Source organism: Solanum dulcamara, chromosome 3, assembly GCF_947179165.1.
Source record: "Solanum dulcamara chromosome 3, daSolDulc1.2, whole genome shotgun sequence".
NCBI classification, from domain to species: Eukaryota; Viridiplantae; Streptophyta; class Magnoliopsida; order Solanales; family Solanaceae; genus Solanum; species Solanum dulcamara.
Genome location: NC_077239.1, coordinates 67,283,705 through 67,307,546, shown reverse-complemented (window position 1 = coordinate 67,307,546; position 23,842 = coordinate 67,283,705). Strand labels below are relative to the sequence as shown.

At 37.1% G+C, this 23,842-nt stretch overlaps 2 protein-coding genes across 4 annotated transcripts; one reads left to right on the top strand and one right to left on the bottom strand.

Moving 5' to 3' along the window:
• Positions 1–16,265: 16,265 nt before the first annotated feature.
• LOC129881700 (CRIB domain-containing protein RIC8-like) lies at positions 16,266–17,785 on the top strand. 2 transcript variants are annotated; one of them, XM_055955819.1, is made up of 5 exons: positions 16,266–16,423; positions 16,503–16,636; positions 16,727–16,827; positions 16,898–16,997; positions 17,208–17,785. In XM_055955819.1, the coding sequence occupies exons 2-5, from the start codon at positions 16,582–16,584 to the stop codon at positions 17,633–17,635; spliced, it is 684 nt and encodes a 227-aa protein (XP_055811794.1). In that variant the 5' UTR covers positions 16,266–16,423; positions 16,503–16,581; the 3' UTR covers positions 17,636–17,785. The 2 variants fall into 2 exon arrangements, with proteins under 2 accessions (XP_055811794.1, XP_055811795.1); XM_055955820.1 differs by having other exon boundaries at positions 16,270–16,423; positions 17,214–17,783.
• Positions 17,495–19,718, bottom strand: LOC129881699 (piriformospora indica-insensitive protein 2). Of its 2 annotated transcripts, XM_055955818.1 has the most exons (2): positions 18,357–19,696; positions 17,495–17,567 (listed from the first exon to the last, which is right to left on the bottom strand). In XM_055955818.1, the coding sequence occupies exons 1-2, from the start codon at positions 19,680–19,682 to the stop codon at positions 17,547–17,549; spliced, it is 1,347 nt and encodes a 448-aa protein (XP_055811793.1). In that variant the 5' UTR covers positions 19,683–19,696; the 3' UTR covers positions 17,495–17,546. The 2 variants fall into 2 exon arrangements, with proteins under 2 accessions (XP_055811793.1, XP_055811792.1); XM_055955817.1 differs by lacking the exon at positions 17,495–17,567 and having other exon boundaries at positions 18,021–19,718.
• Between the last annotated feature and the right edge of the window lie 4,124 nt (positions 19,719–23,842).

The following is a 23,842-nucleotide window of genomic DNA, read 5'->3' as shown; positions in this document are numbered from 1 at the left end:
AATGTTGTTGTTGGGTGTTGCATCTTTGTTGGTATCAACCTTCAAATTTTTGGACTCTACAGATACTGGAACCATGTTGGAGCTCCATAACCAAGTTCTGCAACACTTTAGTGTGCCTGCACAAAGAAACAAACAATGCATTTCCAAGTTTTGGCTTAAGTACTGCAGATCAGTCATGTACCTGCACAACAAAAACAAAGAAGAAACAACTACTCTAGTCCTTATCTCTACTAGTAAGTTGATTATTCTAGAAAAGCAATAAACAGGGGAGACTCTCCCCTTTACAAAACTTCTAACTATGAAATTATACATAAAGAGTTCTATACTACAATTACCGATAAGGTATACAATTCATGAAGGTTGTTTAATCCTCTTCAGTTTTGTCCTTCTAAACCTTGCCATCCCCATTTTGTCTAATATGTAGTATCCTCTTGTTTCCTTTGGAAGTTGTTAAACATTGTAGACTTGGAATATGCTGTCTATACTGTGGCTCTGCTTGGAAAGAGTATCTACAGCAAAGTTAGCTTTTTTATAGATGTGGCTACATTGAAAGTAATCCAGCATTATAATCAGCTCCTGCAGGTCTATGGTGTAGTTCCTAATGGTCCAAGGTGGTGTGATCTCTTGTTTTAGCCATTTCACAAGTAATTCAGAATCAACCTCCAGGAGAACCCTGTTATAGCTATGTTGAATGCACTAAGTGATGCCCATCAGAGCAGCCTGCACCTCAGCTTAGTTATTAGATCCAAATCCAAGTGGTGCAGCAAAGGCATAAATGAGCTTTCCTTTGTGATCTCTTAGGATGCCCTCAGCTCCAATTCTTCCAAGATTCTCCAAAGCACTTCCATCAGTGTTAAGCTTAACCAAGTTGTAAGTAGGTTTGTGCCAACTAACTTAGATGATTTTCAGTTCATGGTTGCATTTCTCCACCATAGCTATTAGCCTCTTCCAGTCATTTGGCTAGCTAATGTAAGGGAAAGCTGTGAAAATCAGCATATAGAGGTCTTTGATGACTGAAAAACTCACTCTAGTATTGCTTGACTTTTTGCCTCCATATTTGCTAGCACATCTATTCTTTCATAGGTTCCAATAAATAAATATAGGAGTAGCTTGCAATAAGAGTTTATGCACCTCATTATTTGGTTTAGACAGCCACTATTTCATCAACTTACTTCTCATGGGGCTACTGTTGTGTTGTATACCCCAGCAGTCAAAAAAATACTTCCATATATGTCTAGCAATGTGTCCAGAGATAAATATGTGATCTATAGTGTCCCACCCTGGCTTGTAACAGCAAGAACACTGAGCAGGTGCATGACCAAAGTGTTCAATACTTTCATTTGTAGACATCTTGCTTCTGAGAGTTCTCTAAATAAGGAAGGATATCTTAAAATGGATATTCCTATGCCATATATTATTTTCAGTCATGGATTTGTTCCTTTTTTGCCTGATCTAGTTCCAAGCTGAAGCACAAGTGAACTTTCCATCTGAGGTCAGTTTCCAGCAGGCTATATCTAAGAGGTCAGGTTGATATTTGAAGGAAAAATTGAGGATCTTGTGTATAAGGTGTTGTGGTGCATGCTGTCTCACTTTCTCTTCATTCCAGCCTTCATTAACCAAGAACTTAGAGACAGTGATATTGTTAAGTCTAGGTAGATGGTCATTGTGGTAGGTTAAGGGTCCAATTCCTAGCCAATCATCCCACCAAAAGCTGCAAGAACCTGAATTAATGTGCCACTGTATATGAGGCTCAATGTCAGATTTATTTGTCATCATGTGCTTCCACATAAGTGATTGACCAGTGTCCTATTTCTTGATTACTGGATGAGCTCTTTGGCAGTAATTGGCCCTCAAGAAGCTCCCCCATAGAGTCTTATTATACCTGAAGGTCCACTATTATTTATACTGCAATGCTAGGCACACATCTTTAATATTTTTCATACCAATACCTCCTTCTTCTGTTGGATAGCTGAGGATCTCCCATGAAGCCCAATGGTATTTCCTCTTTTTTTGTCCCATCCCCAAAAGAGGTTTGCTATAAGAGACTTTATTTGTTTGAGGGTAGTGGCAGTAAGAGTGATAGCAGATAGAAGATGAATTAGGAGAGACTGCAGCACATACTTCACAAGAGCATCTCCTTCTGTAGCTGAGGACTTTGGTCTGCCATCCTTTAATTCTAGAGGTCACTTTACACACCATACTAGTAAATTAAATGATCTTTTGTCTTCCAATATATAGAGGACATCCTAAATAGGTAATAGGACGATGAGTATGCTTGAATTCAGTGATGGAAATGATCCTCGACATAATCTCAAGATTAGTATTCAAAGGGAGCATGCACTGACTCTTCTCCTTGTTAATAAGCTGACCTAGACTTTTTTCATACCTCTGGAGTGTCTTCATGATCAGCTTGAGAGAGTATTTGCAAGTTGAAGTGAAGATGATAATATCATCAGCAAAGCTCAGATGATTAATCAAGGGGCCCTTCTTCTCCATATAAAAACCTCTGTACAGGTAATGTTGACGCAGATTATTGAGCATTCTTACCTATTACAAAGAGGGCAGGGGACAATGGATCTCCTTTTTTGAGGCCTCTTGTAGAATGGAAAAAACCATGTCTACCATCATTCATAATAACTGAATACCAATTATTGGCCATTAACCTCCAAACCATATCTATAAATATTTCTCCAAATCCCATCATTCTCATAACCAGGCATATGAATGACCAAGACACTCTGTCATAGGCTTTGGCCATGTCTAGTTTGATAACAATATTATCACCAATATTAGGTCTTTTGATGTTGTGAATGATTTTTTGTGCCAACATGACATTTTTAGAGATGTTTCTTCCTGGACAAATCCTGACTGATTTTCAGAGACTAGCTGAGGAAGAATGGGAGCTAATCTGAGGCATAGAACCTTAGAAATGACTTTATTAGTAAAATTAATGAGGGATATGGACCTGAAGTCTGAAAGCTTATTAGGATGGTCTATTTTTGGAAGTAGAACCAAACATGCATGTGAGATGAACTTGGGAAGAGAATGACCACAGAAAAAGAATTTCACCAAGTTTAATAAGTCTTTACTAATGATATCCTAGCAAGTATGGAAGAACTTGCCATTAATTCCATCTAGACCTGCAGCCAATACATCACTAAGAGAAAATACAGCTTCTTTCAGCTCCACTTTAGTAGGCATAGCATTAAGGGACTGAATTTGTTGATCTATGATGGTGTTGGGAATACACCTAAGAATATCTTCATTGATGACCTCTTTCTTACTTGTAAAGATCTTCTCAAAGTAGTCACATGTTGTAGTAGCTATATTCTGATCACCCTAAATGGTGTTATCTTGATCATCAGTAATCTGATAGATGAATAATCTTCTTCTTCTTCCTCTTATGATGGCATGAAAATATTTGGAATTGGCATCTCCCTCCTTAAACCACTGAAGCTGAGTTTTTTATTTAAGTATTGATTGCTCAGTCTTCAGGTATTTAATGTACTGAGCATTCACTTGATTCAGCTTGATCTTGTTGTCTTCAGAGTTGTCCTGGATAAGAGCATCTTCTGCTTGCTTTACCTTCTCTTCAAACTCGTTGACAGCTTCATATATGTCTCCATATTGCTGTTTTACCAAGTATTAAGAGTTTTAGCCACTTTCTTAAGCTTCAATTGGAAAATTCTCATTGGATTACCTTCTATTGGTCTTTCCTAGCAGGATCTAATAGTGTCCAGGAAAGTCTCATTCTCTATCCAACAATTAAGGAATTTGAAGTATTTGATAAGATTACTTTGAGTCTCCTTGCATTCAATACAAGAGGATGGTGGTCTAAACTTGTAGAAGCAAGATGAGTCACAGTAGTCATAGGCATCATCTCTAACCACCTATCATTCACCATGGCCCTGTCCAACCTCTTCCATATTCTAGCCTCCATGTCCCTATTGTTACACCATGTAAAGTTCTAACCATGGAAGCCCAAATCAGTAAGTCCACATGTTTCAATTACACTTATAAACTCAAAACTTTTGTTCATATTATATGGCTGCCCTTCTAGCTTTTCTTCAACATCAGTGATCATATTAAAGTCTCTAATAATGCACCATGCCTTATCTGTGTCAGCATACTGCAGCATCATATCCCAGAGACTTCTTCTCATATAATCCTTACACTTGTCATAAACAAATATAATAATATGAGAATTAGGATTAGACACATGTTTGATTTTACAAGTAACATATTGTTTATCTTGATCTAAAATGGAGCAATCCACATCCTGGTTCCAAAACAACCAAATCTTGTTATTGTGATTATGAATGGCACTGTCCATTCTCAACTAATTTTTATAGTGGTTGAGCTGTGATTGATTGGCAAATGGTTCAAGAATTGCCAGCATAGAAATGTTGTGATAATCCTTGAGTCACTCAAGGTATGTGGGGATTGATCTAAGGTTTTATTTCACCCATGGTGTCCCAATATTTTGTCAAGTTTTTATTCAATTTTAATTGAATTATGAACCCTAGTTTTGATGAATTGCATTGGGCTGATTCAATTCTGTTTTTAGATGTTATCAAAGATCATTATATGCATGTTTTCATATAAATTGCATGAATTTAAGTTGAATTATGAAAGCCCATGCATAAAGCTACTTTCAAGTTATGATTATGAAAGTTAAAGATGATTATATGAGTTGATCATGAGTTTAATGATTTTCAATGAAACTTTCTATGATTTAAAGTCAAAATTATGATTTTATGATGAAAGTTGTGATGATGATCAAAGTTAAGATAAAAGAAGTTATTATGGTGTGATAAGTCCAATTCTCACATAATCATGTTAAAGTTGGTGATAAGTATAATTCTCACCGAAGTCTTGGATTCTTATGAATCACTAAGTTAATGAGCTATTTCTAATGTTTTATAAAGATGGATTAATAGGCAGTTACTATCTTTCCCTATTATGTTACGATCATATTTTTATGAGTTTTTATTAAGATATTGACTAAGCACTGAGAGGGATTCTAGATGGGGTTTGTTCTGGTAATGCAGTTAGTAACCCAAAGGAATCCTAGTAGCAATCTAAAGTCCCAAACTATGTTGCTCTCATAGGTTGTCTTTATGGCCTAGCTAGTGGATCCACATTTAGCATATTTGAGTTGAGTTGAGATGAGTACCATGACGGAGTATACCCTGGCAAGGTAGCCTCCCCCTTCTCGATGAGGGTTCCATCAGATTTCATGTAATAGCCCGTATGGTCTTAGATGTCGGTTAAAGGTCTTATCCTACACAAGTTGAATGTCAAATCATGATGAAGTTTTATGATATGCATTGACCATGAGTTTTATATATTTTCAGATGTTTTAAGCCTTACTCATGTTCATTATGATTGGTCATGCATCTTATGGCATATTGATTATGTTCCTATACTTGTTCATGCATACCTCACATACTTAGTAAATTCAAATATACTAAAGCATATTTTGCCTACATTGTCTCATAATATAGGGACAGACGACACTCACGACCATCCTAATCATGGCTAAAGTTTCTCTAGATTCTCAAGGAGTTGGAGAGTACTCATTCTATCGAAAACATAACTTTTATTCTTATTGTTGACTTGACTTTCTTCTACTGTTAGGGTGATATAGGAGCTTTTCCTAAGCCGCCAACAAAGACTATACTAGAGACATGTTTAGATGGCTTTATAATATAGTCCGTAGTAGACGTCTATTGAGTTGATTTCCCATAGTCCCACCCCCTTAAGTTGATTACTTCCGCTTATAACTTATTATCATGTTCTTTACCTTATGAAAGCAATGTATGCTAAGATGGATTAGTTGGGGTACCTTGCATCTCGCTCATCGTATCGCGGTTTGTCCCTAGTTTGAGTCGTGATACTAGCTCATGAATTTGGCTTCCAAGACCTGAATATCTCTAGCCAGGGGCTGCTTACAAGCTTCCAAACATGCTAGATTATCATGCAAATCGGTTTTTGGCTTAATGTGTATGCCATCATACTAGCCTTACCTAGATGATACTGGATGGTGGAATCATAATATTTGAGCAACTCCATCCATCTTCGCTGCCTCGGATTTAAATATTTTTGAGTGAATACATATTGCAAACTATCGTGGTCAGTAAACACCTCATACTTGATATCATAGAGATAATGCCTACAGATTTTTAGAGCAAACACTATCGCTGCCAAATCCAATTCATAAGATGGGTAGTTTCTCTCATGAACATTCAACTGTCGCGAGGCATAGGCTATAACATTATTATCCGACATCAACACAACACACAAAATTAAATGTGAAGTACAATAAAGAATGAAATCTTTACCTTCAACCGGAAGGGTCAAGATAAGTACCATAGTTAGAAGAGTCTTGAGCTTTTGAAAGCTCTCTTCAGATTTGTCAGTCTACTCGAATGGTACCTCCTTCTAAGTCAGCCTTGTTAAATAGGTAGCGATAGAAGCAAAATTCCTTACGAACTGGCGATAATAACTGCCAGGTCCCACAAAACTCTTAACTTCAGTCACAGAGATAGGTCGACCCCAGTTCTTAACTGCTTCAATCTCTTGTGGATATACCATTACCCCTTCTTCTGAAACAACATGCTCCAATAAGGCAATTGAAGACAACTAGAATTCACACTTAGAGAATTTTACATATAATTTTTGCTTCCCCAGAATACCTAGAACAATGCAAAGATGATCTGCATATTCTTGCTTACTCATCAAATATATCAGAATATCATATATAAACACGATCACAGATAAATCTAGGAATGGCTTGAAAACCCATTCATTAAAATCATGAAGGTTGTAGGTGCATTGGTCAGCCCAAAAGATACCACCAAAAACTCATAATGTCCATATCGGGTTCTAGAGGCTGCATTGGGCATATCCTCAGACTTAATATTTAATTAATGGTACCCAAATCTAAGATCAATTTTTAAAAAGACTGATGCACCTTGTAACTGATCAAAAAGCTTATCAATACACGGTAACAGGTACTTATTTCAAATGGTGAGCCTATTCAGTTATTGATAATCTATACACATTCTCATGCTACCATCCTTTTCTTAACAAACAAGACTGAAGCCATGTGGTAAGGAGAAATTGATATTGGATGAGTGCTCGGCTCCAACACAATATAAAAATCTATATCTCTATCAAGAGGCAAACTAGAAAAGTCTGTAGAAAACAAAACAAAAAAAGAGAGGAAATTTTATTAATTAAATAAAACTTCTTCAATCAACATCAATGGATTCACGATAAAGTAAAATCCCTTAATGACATATTTTATCACAATTAATATTTTTTGGTTGATAGAGACACCTCTGGAAATTTACACACTATCGGATTAGACTCAATGGAGGGAGACTGCACATCAACATTTTGAATATGGGCCAAATAACTCAAACAACCTTGCCCCACCATTTTTCTAGACTGGAGAAAGGATATGACTTTAGATAGCTTAGCCTTGTACACCTCCTCCTACTCTAACATTTCCCTCCCAGGGATCTCTAGAGTCACAGTCTCAGTATTATAGGCACAACATAATAAGAGATCAACCAAGTCATACCTAAGATCACATCAAAATAAGTCATGTATAAAATTACTAAGTCAGCCCAAGTCTGGAACCCCATAAACATAATAGGACAAGCATGATAAACATGGGTGACTATAACATACTCTCCAACAGGGATAGAAATATGGATGGGGGCATCAAGTACATCACATATCGCATCAAAACCCAAGGCATATCTCATTGACACATATGAATACGTAGAACTCAGATCAAATAAAATAGTAGCCATCTAATCATAGATAAGAACAATACCTGTGATCACTACATCAGATGCCTCAGCCTCGATCTTGCCTGAAAAGGCATAAAACTAAGTCATGTCATCCTAATAAACCACCTCCTTGCTTGGATTCACCGCTCCTCGACCTGCACTACCATTACCTCGACCTCCACAGCCTCTCAAATTTCCTCCTCGCCCACCTTATGGACGTCCTTTACCATTTTCACCTCTGCCCGTAGGTACCACTACTCGGGCCTATTGGGGTGCAGAATCTGTCCCCCGAGGGTGGGAACACTCCCTTCTTATGTTCCTCGGATCTTAACAATTGAAATAGTCATGCTTAAAGGATGGCCTGCTACCGAGTATAAAAGAAGCTCCTTGGCCTTCCTGGGCCAGATGCTACTATGGAGTACCTAAAAAATTACCTGTAGAAGCATGCATTGCTGATTGGATTGGCCGTGCTGCAATATCCTGCCTACCCGAACCTTTAGAATAGGATCCTTGGAAGTTACCAATGCTTTTGAGCTTCTTAGCCAAAGCTTTGTCCTGCCCATCCCATCGCACTCCCTCTACTTTCTTTATGAACTATGCAACTTTATTGAAATTCTTGCCTGATAAAGTCATATGAACAGACAAAACTTGCAACTCGGGGTTCAACCTATTCACAAATAACTGGATTATCTCCTCTTCTATGGTTACTAGTTGAGTAGCATACCTAGACAATGCATGAAATTTGGCCTGATGGGCCGCCACTGACATGTTACCCTACTCTAATGCCATGAAATCGTCCTTCTTTTGATATCTTAAAGTACTAGGTACATATTTCTCTAGAAACAAGGCATGAAACTGGACCCAATTAAGTGGGGGAAAACTCTGGCGAGCGACACTCTACATAAGCCCTCCACCACTGCTTGGCCTCATCATGTTGCTGGAAAGTCAAAAACTCCACTCTGTGATGGTGTACTATCCCCAACTTGTGCAACCTCTCATAACAATCAATGATGTACTAATAGGTATCCTCACTCTCAGAACCATGGAAGACTGTAGGCTTAAACTTCAAAAACTTACCGAGCATGTCGTGTTCAATACCAGTCATCACTGGACCTATGAGTGGTCTTAAGAAGGCGTCAGTGCATACTACCTCATCTATCTGAGAAGCTGCAGTAGCAAATAGATGAGCAAGTGGAGCTGGTAAGTAGTCATTTCACATAGTCCATTTTATTCTTCCCTATTCATATATACATATGCATACAAAGGAGTAATTTAGCAAGTACATGTATCACATATAGGAAGAAAAATAATCACCTACCTCGAAATTAAGCCTGAATGTTCTACAAGACTTGAGCTTTACCTTTCCGGAGTCTCTCAGCTTGTTCTTGTTCTAAAATAAGTCATACATATAAAAAAGATCAACAAAATGGCCTGATTCATATGAATTATAACATAATTTCTAACTTAGGCCACACACATGATCCTAACCCCCATGTAGGGCTATTTTCCACCATTAGTTTCAGGCCAAAACCCTCCCTCAATGATCACCAACCATATTTTCTAGGTTCTAAGAATCAAACTACAAGTTGAGGGAGTGATTTACTTACCTTTTGTAAACAATATGGTGAAAATCAGCAAGAATTCGTCCTAGATCATTTTTGGTCTATTTAGGAACAAAGTGGGATGACTAAAAACCGTTTTGGGACTTTTTCCCATCTTTATTCGCATATGTCCCGCCACAGCGGAACATCCCGCTCTAGCGGCACCTCCCTAGTGGGATTATTCCAATATTGGTGGGATATTCAGAAACAGAGAGCTTATAAAGAGTCTCCAAATCTCCCATATCACAATATACCCATATCCCAAGATGCCTTAACATATACTCTTCACGCTAAATTCAATTCCGAGAGTTTTACTCGCCCGAATACGATTTCATAGAGCCGTACAAGCTCCATATCGTCTTATCTATCAACTAAATCAATTAAACTATAGGTTCAATCCCCCATCCATTTTTGAATCACCCTAGACCTCATCTGAATTAGCATTCGTCTGAATCTGGCCTAGGCTCAAAATTTTTGAAATCACTATCCGAAGTTTTCTAACCCGGATTCCTTCCACATTGGCCTATCCATAACGATGGGGATAGATCATTACACATAAACTATATAAAATAATAAAATTTTGCTTTTCGTTTATAGGTGAGGTCACTTAAGAGAAATAAGTCATCTCTTAAGTTTTGAATTAAAAAAAAAGTTGTTTTCTCTTGATCAATCGAGATTTAATGAAAAAGAGGCGGTTTCCTCATCTTCTTCTTCATTAGCGTCGTTTTCTTCTTCTTTTAAGGACTGTTTTTCTCTGATCATAATGATTTTGTGGGGGGAAATTGAAAAAGTTCTTTAAAAATTTTAATAATTTGTAAAAGTTGTTGCAACAAGCTCTAATAATTATTGCAATAAATTCAATAATTATTGAAATAACTATTAAAGTTGTTGCAATTTACCCATGTTGTTGATTTTTCTACGGAAGGTGCAAGGGTGAAAAGTGTTGGTGCATTAATATTAAAATATTCATGATAATTAGTAGGCATAAAGTGAAAAAAGAGTATATAATTCTTTGTAACTTATATAATCACAATAACATGTTCTCCTCATTATCTCTTATTAATTGTGTCATTAATCTTCAAGAGACAATTCATATTCTTGACATTTATTTGTGAAAGAAATCATACATTTATATACATGATGTTTTCTTCTTTGTGTTGTATAGATGAAAAAGATAAGAAGTGGATGAGAAGTATTATATTTTGTTTATATTTTGAGGTTACTGGAGTGAAAGAGATAGTTGAAACAATGAAAAATAATTTAAATTTCCAACTTATTCACTCTACCACAAAAAGTAGTTTTATATTGAAGAAATATGTTCTTTTGGTAGAGTTTTTGGCTTTAATTAATGTAGAGTTGTTTGAGTTATATGATATTATTAGATGTTGTATCCAAAAGGGCAAGTCAAGAGATGTATTGCTTGATCGATGCAGATTATATTGCAGTGGGCTCGAATCTTTTTTAAAAGTAAAATATATGCGCATCAGCCTAAATATTTGTTTATTCATTTTTTATCATTTTATTTTTCAATTATAATTTACTATAATTCAACATTTATTCACCAACAAAAAGTGAGGCAAAAGAGGTGGAGGAAGAACCGAGAAGATGGAGAATAAGGTAGAGGAGGTGGTGGTGGTGGAGGAGCGTAGAAGGAAGTGGAGGTGGTGATGGTGGCGGAGGAGAGAGAGGCTTTGTGTAAATAAAAAAAAATTGGAGGTTTTTAAAATTAGTATCTTTAACACTAATCTAAAAAGAGTCACCTCAACCTAAAAAAAATTAACTAGCGCGTCACATTTTCTTAGATTTGAAACGTTTTTATCATCTATAATTTTTGTTCCTGCAGCATATGACAAGAAAAGTTGAGATGTAAGGATTTCAAGTAATTGAGCAAGGACAACTTAATACCTTAGGTTTAGAGAGAAATGAATTAAAGATATCGCTTAAGTTTTTTATTAGAAAATGTGAACTTTGACTTGATCAACTGAGATCAAATGAAAATGAATCTAATTAGAGTGATGAAAAAACTTTTGGGGTGAAGATTAAAGTTTTGAATTTTTTTATAAAAACTTTTTTCCTATTTTTGAATTTCAATATTTAAATTCCTCACTATCTTCTTTACATTTTTATCTTAGTTTCCGGCGATGTTCTTATAGAGGTTTACTCCAGTCTACTTAATGTTAAGTTATTCTTTGGTAGTTTTGTGGGGTTTGATGAGATTAAAAGTCTTGAGTTTATTTATTTTTTTTTAAATGATATTGATTTATTTTGGTCTTATATGGTGCAGCTATTACTAATTTCTTTGTTGAATGTGTCAGGTGAAGCTAGGCTTGGAATTAGAGCAAAACAAATTAAAAGATGAAAAAAAATTACACTTTATTGGAGTGGAAAGGCCCACGAAATCGCACATCGTCAAGTTTAAATCAAGCAAGAAAGAAAAGTTTAAATCAAGCAAGAAAGAAAGAATGGAGTTGGCAGCTGGTATTCTTGCACGGTCATCTACACGAAGTGACTCCAGCTGCGTTGCCGCAAGGCGCACGACGAAATAAGTCAAAATTAAGGATATTTTTGAGTTTTGAAAAGGACCACCCCATGTTTTGTAAGTTGAATGTGTCCCAAATCTTAGGGGATCACTTTTGAAGTGGCTAAAGCACAAGGAGCAAGAAAAGAAGGGAACAAAAAAGGGTACACCACTCTAACTCAAAAGGGAAGTTAGGATTAAAATTTGTTTACAATGTATTCTAGTTTTCTTTATATTTTTGTGAACTTGTTTATATTTATGAAGTAGTTTCTAAATAGGGAAAGGACAATATGATGTAGGGTTATGTTTTAATATTGGATTATGCTTTTGTTCATATGCATAGAACCATAAATTACTATTGATATTGATATTGAAAAGTTAGCTATTTTTGCATTTTAATCGAGAGAAAAGTGTCTTGATTATTATATTTTCATCTTATGGTTTAATTCTTGAGTGATAGTTTCATGAAGTAATTGAAAGAGCACTTTCGGTACATCTGTACACAAATTTACTTCACTTACATTACTAATTTATTGGAAGTCAAATTCATTTGAAAGAAGAGTTTTACTTATTAATAGAAATAGTAATCAACTTTTGTATTCGTAAATAGCAGAAATATTTATTTTTGAGCCTTGAACTATAGCATAACCTTAGATTTACAGCCTTGCTATCGTATTGTCCGTATCCCTAATTTCTTTAATTGATAATAAATGTTGTAGTGATCAATTGTCTTTAATTTACAATCAATTCTATTTTTTGATCACCTAAATAACAGTTAGCAAGATTTGTTTGAATTACTATTTGTACAAATTCATGTGGAGACGATCCTTATATACTATATTATCTTTGACTAGCGAAGCGCTAACTTTATAGTGTGTTTTGCACTCTATTAGGGTCAAAGTCCTATAAGTAGTTTTCACGTCATTTTATTAACCTATAACAATCTTCTCTTGCTCGAGGCTCGGTGGAAGAGATGAAGAATAGAGTAGCTCCATTTGAAATATGCCAACTTGAAATTAGAGTGTTAGAAAAGGCAAATAGAAGGTATGATCTATCTCAGGAGCATAGTGTTTCGCGGTCTTCGCTTTTATATTCTTAATAAATGTGTCATTGAATGAACGAAAAAGGGTCAAAACTATCCTTCAACTATTCGAAATAGAGCACATATATCCTTAAACTATATTCTGGCTCAAAAATACCCTTTACGTCATACTATTGGCTCACTTCTACCCCTCTGTTTGACGGAATAAAATGTGGCATCTCATGTGTATTAATTTACGCCACATAGGATATCCACATAAGCATCCCACCACACCCCATCAATTAAAAGACCCAAACCCACCCATTAAATGACCCAAATCCATCCTTGACTTCCGTAGTTATGGTTTTCTTGACTCCCGTAATTATGGCGGCCACAAGTAATTTGCAGCAGTATTTAAGCAACTCATGTAACAATTTGCGGCAGTCAAACCCCCCTGCATGTTGGTCTAGCTTTAGGAAAAACACTTCAGCTACTTCGCAAGCATTTGTTGATCACGTTGAAAGTACGATTATGTTGCTTTGCATCTCACTCCAGGCCCGACCGCACCCATCTTCTTCCTAGAAAAGTACCTGCATGATCAAGTAGCACATTTGCTTAATTGCCATTTTGAAAAATTAAACCTATCACCCTTTGTTAGCTATGTCTACCGGATGAAAACTATAGTTTAGCAAATTAAATAGTCAATTAATAGTTTGCTTAAAAACTGCTGCAAATTAATTGTGGGAGTCATAATTACGGGAGTTAAGGAAATCATAACTACGAGAATCAATGATGGGTTTGGGTCTTTTAATGAGTGAATTTCGATCTTTTAATTGATGGGGTGGGGTGGGTGGGGTAGGATGCTTATGTGGAGATGTTACATGGCGTAAACTAATACACATAGGATGTCACATTTTATTCTGTCAAATAGAGGGGTGGAAGTGAGTCAATAGTATGACGTGAAGGGTACTTTTGAGCTAATAGTATGAAGGGAAGGGTATTTTTGAGCCAGAATATAGTTTAAGGATATATATGTTTTATTTCAAATAGTTGAAGGGTAATTTTGGTCCTTTTCCGTTGAATGAATAATTATGTATTTTTCAAGAGGATTTCATGTACAATTGTTTTATTTATTGTTGGGGAAATTTTTTTGTACCTTTGACAAGTCAATAATTAAGTCAGGTGATTTAGTCTTACGGTGTCCTTTTAGAGGAAGGAGACCATTGGTCTATTTAGATATAAACCAAATGAATAGAAGAAAATCACAACCTCCAATATATGCTTTCAAACTTTGTTTCAGGTAAAGGAGACAATTGGGAAGAAGTTCAAGTACATAGACTACACCTGAACTTGGAACAAAATATGTTTGATGGCTAAAAACTTTAAAGCAGTGATTACAACCAACATGGATTGTGATGCAGTGATGGATTGCTTCATTCTTAATCAGATGTTTCAGGTTTGAGTCTTGGGTATGAAAAAAATCTTGTTGGAAGCGTTACCCTTAAAATTTTGGGTCTTGTTGTGCGCTACCCGAATTTAGTCGGAGCTCCAATACGGACACTAAATACCGAATGGAAAACAAAAAAAAAAGTGATTGCAATCAAGATGATCAAATGGAGCAGACCAATTGGTAATACTTGGAACTCAATACCCATGAGAGCTACATGAGAAATCAAAACAAGGTTGGCGTGGGAGATAATGTTAGAAACAAAATTATGACATTCTCATATCCCACTCAATTTTGCACTAAATAGCAGTTGAAATGATCAATGAAAGAAATTATTAAATCACCATGGCGAATCCAAAGAATTATTGAAGAGATCAGATCTAAAGTTGTTCAAAGGAACATAGCAGTCAAACGTTGTTATAAGGAAGGAAATCAAGACGCAGATGCATTAAGTAACCATGCTACACTTATTCGATGCGTTGGTTGTGTTGATGTGGTCTGAGTGCATTTAGGTTTGTTTCTTTTGTTGTTTTGGAAGATCCTTCGATCAACATTCTATGTTATAGGAACACTAATTTTATTTTCTATTATGTAAAACTAGGCAAGGTATTATGTCCCCCTCTACTTTTGTATCTTTATTTTTGGTCGATTTATTGAAATGATAGGAGTCTTGCCAAACCCGAGGGGTTTACTTCTGGATGAATGAATTTTGTTTAAAAAAAGGAAGAAAAGGATTAAGGTACAACATTTGGAGTCGAGTTTTTACAAGTATAATATCACCATCAACAACAACTGACATCATTGTTGAGATGAAAACAATGTTATCCTTCCCATCCAACACTGTTTTTAGTTAGGAATGTCAATTTCAGCCCATATAAGTGAAATGAGTCTATTTAATCCATATTTAATTAAACGGATCACTCATATTAGATAAAAATGGTAGCAAAAAAATTTGTATGAAAAGCTAAATTTTTAAAAATAATAATTTAGGGGTGGGGTGGTAGGGGTTGGACATTAATAATTTAGCTTTGATTCAATGTTTGGTTGGTTTTAGGAGATTAAAGTAGATTAAAATCATATTTGATCAAATCCATATTTACTTGAATCGTAATTCAATATATTTTTGGCTCAATTCATATTCAATCCATCCAAATCAGATCCAATCCACCCATTTGTCACCCTTATTTCTAGCTAGCCTCTTAGTTCCCAATCAGTGTCGTCTACAAGGACTAGATTTCCAATTTCCAGGTCTCCCCTACGTTTTTGAAAGTAGAAGCTAATTAATTAAAGTAGATAATAAGTAGAGGTCAGATTTTAAAAGGAAGTAGAAAATAATACATTAAGGGATGCAATAAAAAGGCTAATCAATGAGCCAAGACTCGAAAGTCAAATTGGTGCCAGATGTTTGCATGATATACAATTCATCAACAACCAATATCACTACATATATGAGTTCACCCCACGTTTAATCAAAGATTTCGGAATTAAATCATATTGAAAGCAACGCTTCATGTAAAGACACACATCCAAATTTAGTCTGGCCCCAATGTAGATATCGAACACACCGACTAATGAAAAACAAATGCTATGGAAGTTTGAATTGGAACCACTTGGGTAATTGAGAATTTTATGAAGAAAAAAAAAGGTTTGACCATTCGATTTAAGGTTTCCAAAGATTGACAACAAATGAAAAGTCAATAAGAGTATAATGAACATTTGAAAAAAAGGGTCCAAAAATAATATTTTTTTATTAATAAAAATGAAAAAAAAAATAGCAGTATTAATTAATTTCGGTTCCTAAAATATCGATAGGCTTCTGGTTAACAATGTCTTGCAATTGAGTGCCATTGAATGGATGAAAGGATTGCTTTAACATCGTTTTGCTTTTATCATACTTAGAGAGGAGTCGAACCTAAATATTTTTTTTCTTGAGGGTTTGAGTCCATTTCTTTATTTTTATATCTGCTTTTTGAGTATCTTTTTCCAAATTTTGCTGAATTGCTATATATTCCTTCCCTGCTACTGAAGAAGGTTAATTTCTAATTATACATATGAATTTTGGAGTCATATTATTCATGTCGTCACCATCTTCTTCTTTGTTTTATTTCAGATTGGAGAAACAAATGCACGATTTTGAGTGAAAGAATCATCTTCTTTAGTAGCATTTAGAAGAAGAATATACAGAAAGGATGGCCTTTAAGGTGAAAGGCATTTTAAAGGCCTTGGGTATTTCTCAAATGTTTGGTGAGCACTTCGTTTATTATTTTTGTTGTTAATAGTACGATACAATTGATATGTTGCGGTTAATTGATTGATTTAACAAAAATATGTCAGAAGAGGAAAAAGAACCAGAAATGCAGATTGGTCTTCCTACAGATGTAAAGCATGTTGCCCATATTGGATGGGATGGACCATCCATTGAATCTCCCAGCTGGGTAATTGTTATTAATATTATTTTTTGTTGATGTTTATATTGGGAATCATCAAATGAATGTGTTATGGCAGATGAAAGAATTTAAAGAACCAGGAAAATTTCATACAGCCCCCTTGGGTCCTCCACTTGATGCTAATGATCATCCAGATAATAGATCATGTAATTCTGAAGGTAATTTTCTTTCTAACTTTCCATATGGTTACCATATATTACAAGATTAATGATTTTAGAATATTATAATGGAGTCGACTATATAAATTCATAGTCTAGACATGTAACGTTTTACAGAATATGTGATGGTTCCCTTGTTATCATTTGTGTACCAATTGAAAAACATACATCAAATAAGAAATTCAAGTTGATTTGATTTCGGGTCTGCAGATGCAGATGCAGATGCAAACCAAAAGTACAAGAATGCAAATTCTTCATTACCCGACGATCAACCAGAAGTGTCAAAGATATCAAGGCACCATTCGTCATCAGAAAATGGGAGTGGAAGCAGTAGTTCTCCAAAGAAAGCCAGGAGTTCCAGGCGACATAAAGAGTCGTCTGATGGTCCAAGAACAAGCCGAAATAGCCGGCCTGGATCAGGTATTGGCTCTGATTCTCCAGCAAGGGACCTTCCGGACATACCCAAGAAGACACGACGGAAGAAATCCAAGGAGGATGGTGGAGTGAGCTCCGGCTCATCCCGGACCTCTAAATCCAAAGGCACCTCCTCTAGTACAGCACCAATTGATCCTGGACAACACACAGGATATGACAATTCCATTTTAAGTTCAAGAAACAATGAGATAGATAAAGAGTAGTGAGCATTTCTTAAGAGAAACAACAACATAACATGGACTCAAAATCAGTCAATTTTTTGTGTAGTCAAGTAAAAATATGGGCACCTGTTTTGAAATCCCAAAATTTTCCTTTACATTGATTAATTAGAACCTGTTTTACAATATAACCTTTTGATATCTTATATGTAGATTCAGTCTCATTCTTCCTAATCTTTTCTTCCTTTCTTTTACTCGGAATCTATCATAGCACAAAACATCATTGCCCTGTATCCAACTTATATTTGCTTCTCAATAGATTTGGCCCTTGATAATATGGTTTGTCATTTATGCACTCAACAAATAATACATTGGAAAATGCAGTATTCAATACATTGCAGTTACAAACTGAAAAATAGAGAACCAAGAATGCTGCTATATGATTTTTCCTTTAACTTATAATTACACCACTTAGCTTCTTTCTCCTTGTGAACACAGAACAGGAAAAATGCAGAAAAAAAACTCTTCTAAAAGTCAAGTTTCTATCAACAAATGCTATCAGAACACAGTCCAAAATTTCCCTATACTTAAAAGTCATTAGTCAGTATATGTCCAAGATTGTCTACTAGCACAGGAGAAACAAAATTCCAAGAAAAATGACAATATGGGAAGCATGCAACAGAACTAAAGATGCCCCAGAGAATGGGACAGACTTGAGACCAACAGCATTGTTGCACATTTTTAGTAGCCTCAAGCTAACACTAACATTAGGAATTCTCAAGCCTTCATCTGCACAGAGTTGAGGATTGCCTTCCAACTTCAACTTTTCTCCAATTTTGGAGACAAATTTTGGAGAGAATGGAAGTCTCCCACTCAAATTGTTGTTCTCCAAATGCAACTCATTCACATATTCCAATACCCCAAACTCTTCAGGCAATGTTCCCTCCAACTTATTATTATCAAGCCCCAAATAACATATATTTTTCAAGTACACCCCTATGGAAACAGGAATATTCCCAATTAATCCTGTTCTTGATAATCCCAGCCCCACAATACCCTCAAGATTCTCCCATATTTCTGGAATTTGTCCTCCAAGAAAGTTTCCACTCAGGTACACTTCCTTCAAACTAGGCATCTCTGCCAAAAACAATGGAACCCCAGAATTGGAAAAGCGATTATAACTCAAGTCCAAAAACTCCAAATTCTTCAAACCCTTCAAACTTTGAGGGATTTTCCCAGAAAGCTTGTTATAGCTCAAGTCAAGTTTCAAAAGTTGAGTCAAATTTCCTATAGGCTCAGGAACACTATCTTCAAGCTCATTTTGACTCAAATCAAGAACCTTGAGTTTCTTTAGTGTCTTCAACCCCACTGGAATTTCACCACCAATCTTGCTTCTTGATAGTGTCAGCTGCTCTAAGTTGAACAAACCACCAAAACCATCTGGGATTTCCCCAGAAACAGCACTTCCACTCAAAACCAACCTCCTCAAACTCGACAAGTTCCCAACTTTTTCACTTAAAGAACCAACAAGAGCCGGATTTTCCATGAAAACCAGCTCCTCCACAGAAGAAGGCAAAGATCCAAAGTCAAGAAAAGAAACCTCATTTTCAGTAAAACATCTGTAGACAAAGATCTTTCTAAGGTAAGTAAAAGGGGCAAAAAGGGAAGCATTGAGTGTGCTTTTAGGAGTACAAGGTGGATTAGGAGCATAATCTGAGACATAACCAAGACTAATCTCAGTTACATGAGCAGTAAATGATGTTGTAGTGGAGATAGAGTAGTCACAAAGAACCCCATGTGGGGAAGAGGAACACAAGTCATCAGGGAAAAGAGAACGCCAAGAAACATCAGAGTTGATGGACTCAAGAACATTGTACACTGCTTCTTGTTCCACCATGTTCAGAGCAGAAGGCTGAGAAACCACAAACACTATGAAATTAGCCCAAAAACACAAATTCAGAACAAGAACAGAGAGCTTAGACAAGAATGCCATAGTTGTTATTTTTGCTTTAGAAATTGTGAAGTTTGAGAAGTTGGCAATAAAACAGTAGTGATAAGGAAGGGTATTTAAGAAGGAGAAAATCAACAACATGTCTGTCTTGAAAAATGAAAGAGAAAGAAGGAATCAAAAAGACATCTTTTTTGCAGATTTGTTTTATTGCCTTAACATGTTACGTTCTGTACCCGTTATGGTCAAATGACCGATTTGCCACTCTTTTGGCTTTTTGCCTGTCTGTCCTTTAAAGCTTCTCTACATTATTATTTTTATGATTAACTTACTAGTAATGTTTTTTTCTTGATTGGTTGCTTGTTAGCTTTGTTCTTGCGTGAAGAAGAATGGAAAAAAGAAGGTAACAACGTTTTTCCTCTTCTTCAACGACAAACAATAAAGTGAATCATTTATGTATTATATTTTTCCCAAGAATAGCAGACAAATAAAAAAGGCTTATGTGAAATGGAACTTTATTAGTACTCCTACTTCAATTTTCGTATGTCAATTACCACAGACCTTTCAGTAGCAAGTTAAATTTCAATAAAATTAGTATATAAGTTAATAAGCAAACATTGACACCAATTTCATGTGCATATTATAAAACAATGCCCACATTGAAGTGGTGTATGGCCTAATAAGTATCCAAATTTACTAGAAAAAATTAAACTTTGGATGAGCTATTAAACAACAACAACAACAACCCAGTGAAATCCCACAACGTGGGGTCTGGGGAGGGTAGAGTGTACGCAGACCTTACTCCTACCAAGGTAGGACGGTTGTTTCCGAGAGACCCTCGGCTCAAAAAAGACATAAAAAGGGGTCAGATAAGATTAAGAAATTCAAAGCGCTATAGGAAAATAAATAACGAAGGCATCGCAGATAAACTAGAGTAATCACAAGTACTGAAAGTAATAAATAGTAACAGAAATAGCAGAAATGAGAGCACAAGGAATTATAATGTGCTAATGCGCCTACGAATAGGGAAGAATAACGAGACTATGTACTAGCCTTCTACCCTAATGTGGGTCCTCCACACCCTCCTATCTAAGGTCATGTCCTCGGTAAGCTGTAACTAAGCCATGTCCTGTCTAATCACCTCTCTCCAATACTTCTTCGGCCTACCCCTACCTCTTCTGTAACCATCCATGGCCAACCTCTCACACCTCCTCACTGGGTCATCTGTGTCTCTCCTCTTCACATGCCCAAACCATCTCAGTCGCATTTCCCGCATCTTGTCTTCCACCGAGGCCACTCCTACCTTGTCCCGAATAGCCTCATTTCTAATCCTGTCGCTCCTGGTGTGACCACACATCCATCTCAACATTCTCATCTCGGCAACTTTCATCTTTTGAATGTGAGAGATCTTAACTGGCCAATACTCTGCCCCATACAACATAGCCGGTCTAACCACCACTTTGTAGAACTTGCCCTTAAGTTGTGGTGGCACCTTCTTGTCGCATAGCACTCCGGAAGCGAGCCTCTATTTCATCCACCCTGCCCCAATACGATGTGTGACATCATCGTCAATCTCCCCGCTGCCTTGCATGATAGACCCAAGATACTTGAAACTACTTCTCTTTTGAATGGCTTGGGCACCAAGCTTAACTTCCACGCCAACCTAAACTTGCACTCTAAGTATTCTGTCTTGGTCCTACTCAGCTTAAACCCTTTAGACTCCAAGGTATGTCTCCAATCCTCCATCTTAGCATTAACTCACCTACGAGTCTCATCAATCAGGACTATGTCATCCGCGAAAAGCATACACCATGGCACCTCACCTTGAATTTGTCGCGTCAATGCATCCATCACCAAGGCAAATAAAAATGGACTAAGAGCTGATCCTTGATGCAACCCCATCCCAACTGGGAAATTCTCTGAGTCCCCTCCTACTGTCCTTACCATGGTTTTGGCTCCCTCATACATGTCCTTGATCACCCTAATGTATGCCACAGGTACATCTTTAGCCTCCAAACATTTCTATAGTATCTCTCTTGGAACTTTATCGTAGGCCTTTTCTAAGTCGATGAATACCATATGCAAGTCCCTCTTCTTCTCCCTATATTGCTCCACCAGTCTCCTCATAAGATGGATGGCTTAAGTAGTTGAGCGTCCCGGCATAAATCTGAACTGGTTCTCTGAAATAGGCACGCCTCTCCTCACCCTCATCTCCACCACTCTTTCCCACACTTTCATAGTGTGGTTTAGTAACTTGATACCTCTATAGTTGTTGCAACTCTGGATATCCCCTTTGTTTTTGTATAGAGGGATCATTACACTCGACCTCCATTCTTCGAGCATCGTTGCCGTTTTAAAGATGACATTAAATAACCTAGTCAGCCACTCCAAACCTATCGAGCTGGCGCTCTTCCAAAATTCCCCAAGAATCTCGTTAGGTCCGTTTGCTCTTCCCCAGCGCATCCTATGAACATCACCCTTAACCTCTTCGACCTTAATACTCCTGCAATATCCAAAATTTCGACGCCTCTCTGTATGTTCCAAATCTCCTAACACAAAGTCTCTGTCCCCTACGTCATTCAAAAGTTTATGGAAGTATGACTGCCACCTCTGTTTAATGAGAGTCTCTTCTACCAATACTTTTCCATGCTCGTCCTTAATGCACTTCACTTGATCCACATCACGTTCCCTTCTCTCCCGCGCCCTGGCTAGCTTGAACAATTTCCTATCCCCACCTTTTTCTTCTAGTTCAGCATAAAAGCGTTCAAAAGCTACCGTTTTTGCCGTCGAAACAGCTGACTTCGCCTCCTTCTTCGCTATCTTATAAAGTTCCTTATTCGTCCACTTCTCCACCTCATCCGTGCTTTCTATCAACTTCGCGTACGCCATTTTCTTTGATTCCACCTTCCCTTGTACTTCCCCATTCCACCACCAGTCCCCTTGATGTCGACTACGACTACCTATCGAGACTCCCAACACTTCCCTTGCTACAACTCTAATACAACTAGTCGTCCTATCCCACATACTGTTCGCATCCCCACTACTATCTCAGGCTCCCATGTCCTTCAATTTCTCTCCCATCTCCAGGGCACTAGCCGTGGTCAAACTCCCCCATCTGATCCTAGGTCGATCATTCCCGACCCTCTTCTTTCTCGTCATCTTGATCCCTAAATCCATTACCAAGAGCTTATGTCGGGTTGTAAGGTTGTCTATCGGAATAACCTTGCAGTCTTTGCACAGACCTTTATCATCCTTCCTAAGGAGTAAAAAGTATATCTGAGTCTTAGCCACTGAACTACTGAAGGTTACCAAATGGTCCTCCTTTTTTGGGAAATTTGAATTAGCTATCACCAACCCAAAAGCTCTTGCGAACTCCAAAAGTGAAACTCCTCCTCCATTTTTGTCCCCGAAGCCAAAGCCTCCATGCACATCGTCATACCCTCCCGAAATAGACCTGATGTGCCCATTGAAGTCCCCTCCCACGAAAAGCTTCTCAGTAGGCGGTATGCTTCCCACTAACTCGTCCAAATCCTCCCAAAAGCGCCTCTTCTCCTCCTCTGCTAAGCCCGCTTGCGGCGCATGAGCACTAATAATGTTCAAAGTGGTCCCTTCAACGATCACCTTAATCGACATCATCCTATCAGTGATTCTCATAACCTCCACCACCTGATCCCTTAGATCACTGTCTACTAAAATGCCTACCCCATTCCTATACTTTGATCTACTAGAGAACCAAAGCTTATACCCGTCTACCTCCTTAGCTTTAGTACCTACCCATTTGGTCTCTTGGACACAAGCTATATTAATCTTCATTTTCTTAAGAATCTTAACTAGCTCTATTGACTTTCCCGTTAACGTCCCAATGTTCCAAAAACCTACTCTTAGTCTAGACTCTCCTTTAACCCATTTACCCCTCCTTACCCTCGTCCCCGACCCTGAATGAGAACATGACCCTAATCTACCATCACTATCCAAAGCCACGAAAACGCATATGAACTACTAAAGTATTCAATGGTCTAAAGTCAGCAAAATGTAACGACAAGCGTATGAACAAAGAATATTTGGAAATCGGAGGTACCAACTCCAGTTGAAAAGAACCTGGTTCATGCAGGAAATATTGTTCACGCGCTGAAAATACTGTTCACCTCGAAACACTGTTCATGCACCGAAAACACTGTTCATATGCCAGAAACACTGTTCATGCTCCGGAAACACTGTTCACTCGCCGGAAATACTGTTCACCGCTAGAAACTACCGAAATACCTGTGCAAAAACTGCCCGAAAATCTACTGGTGGGGGATTTT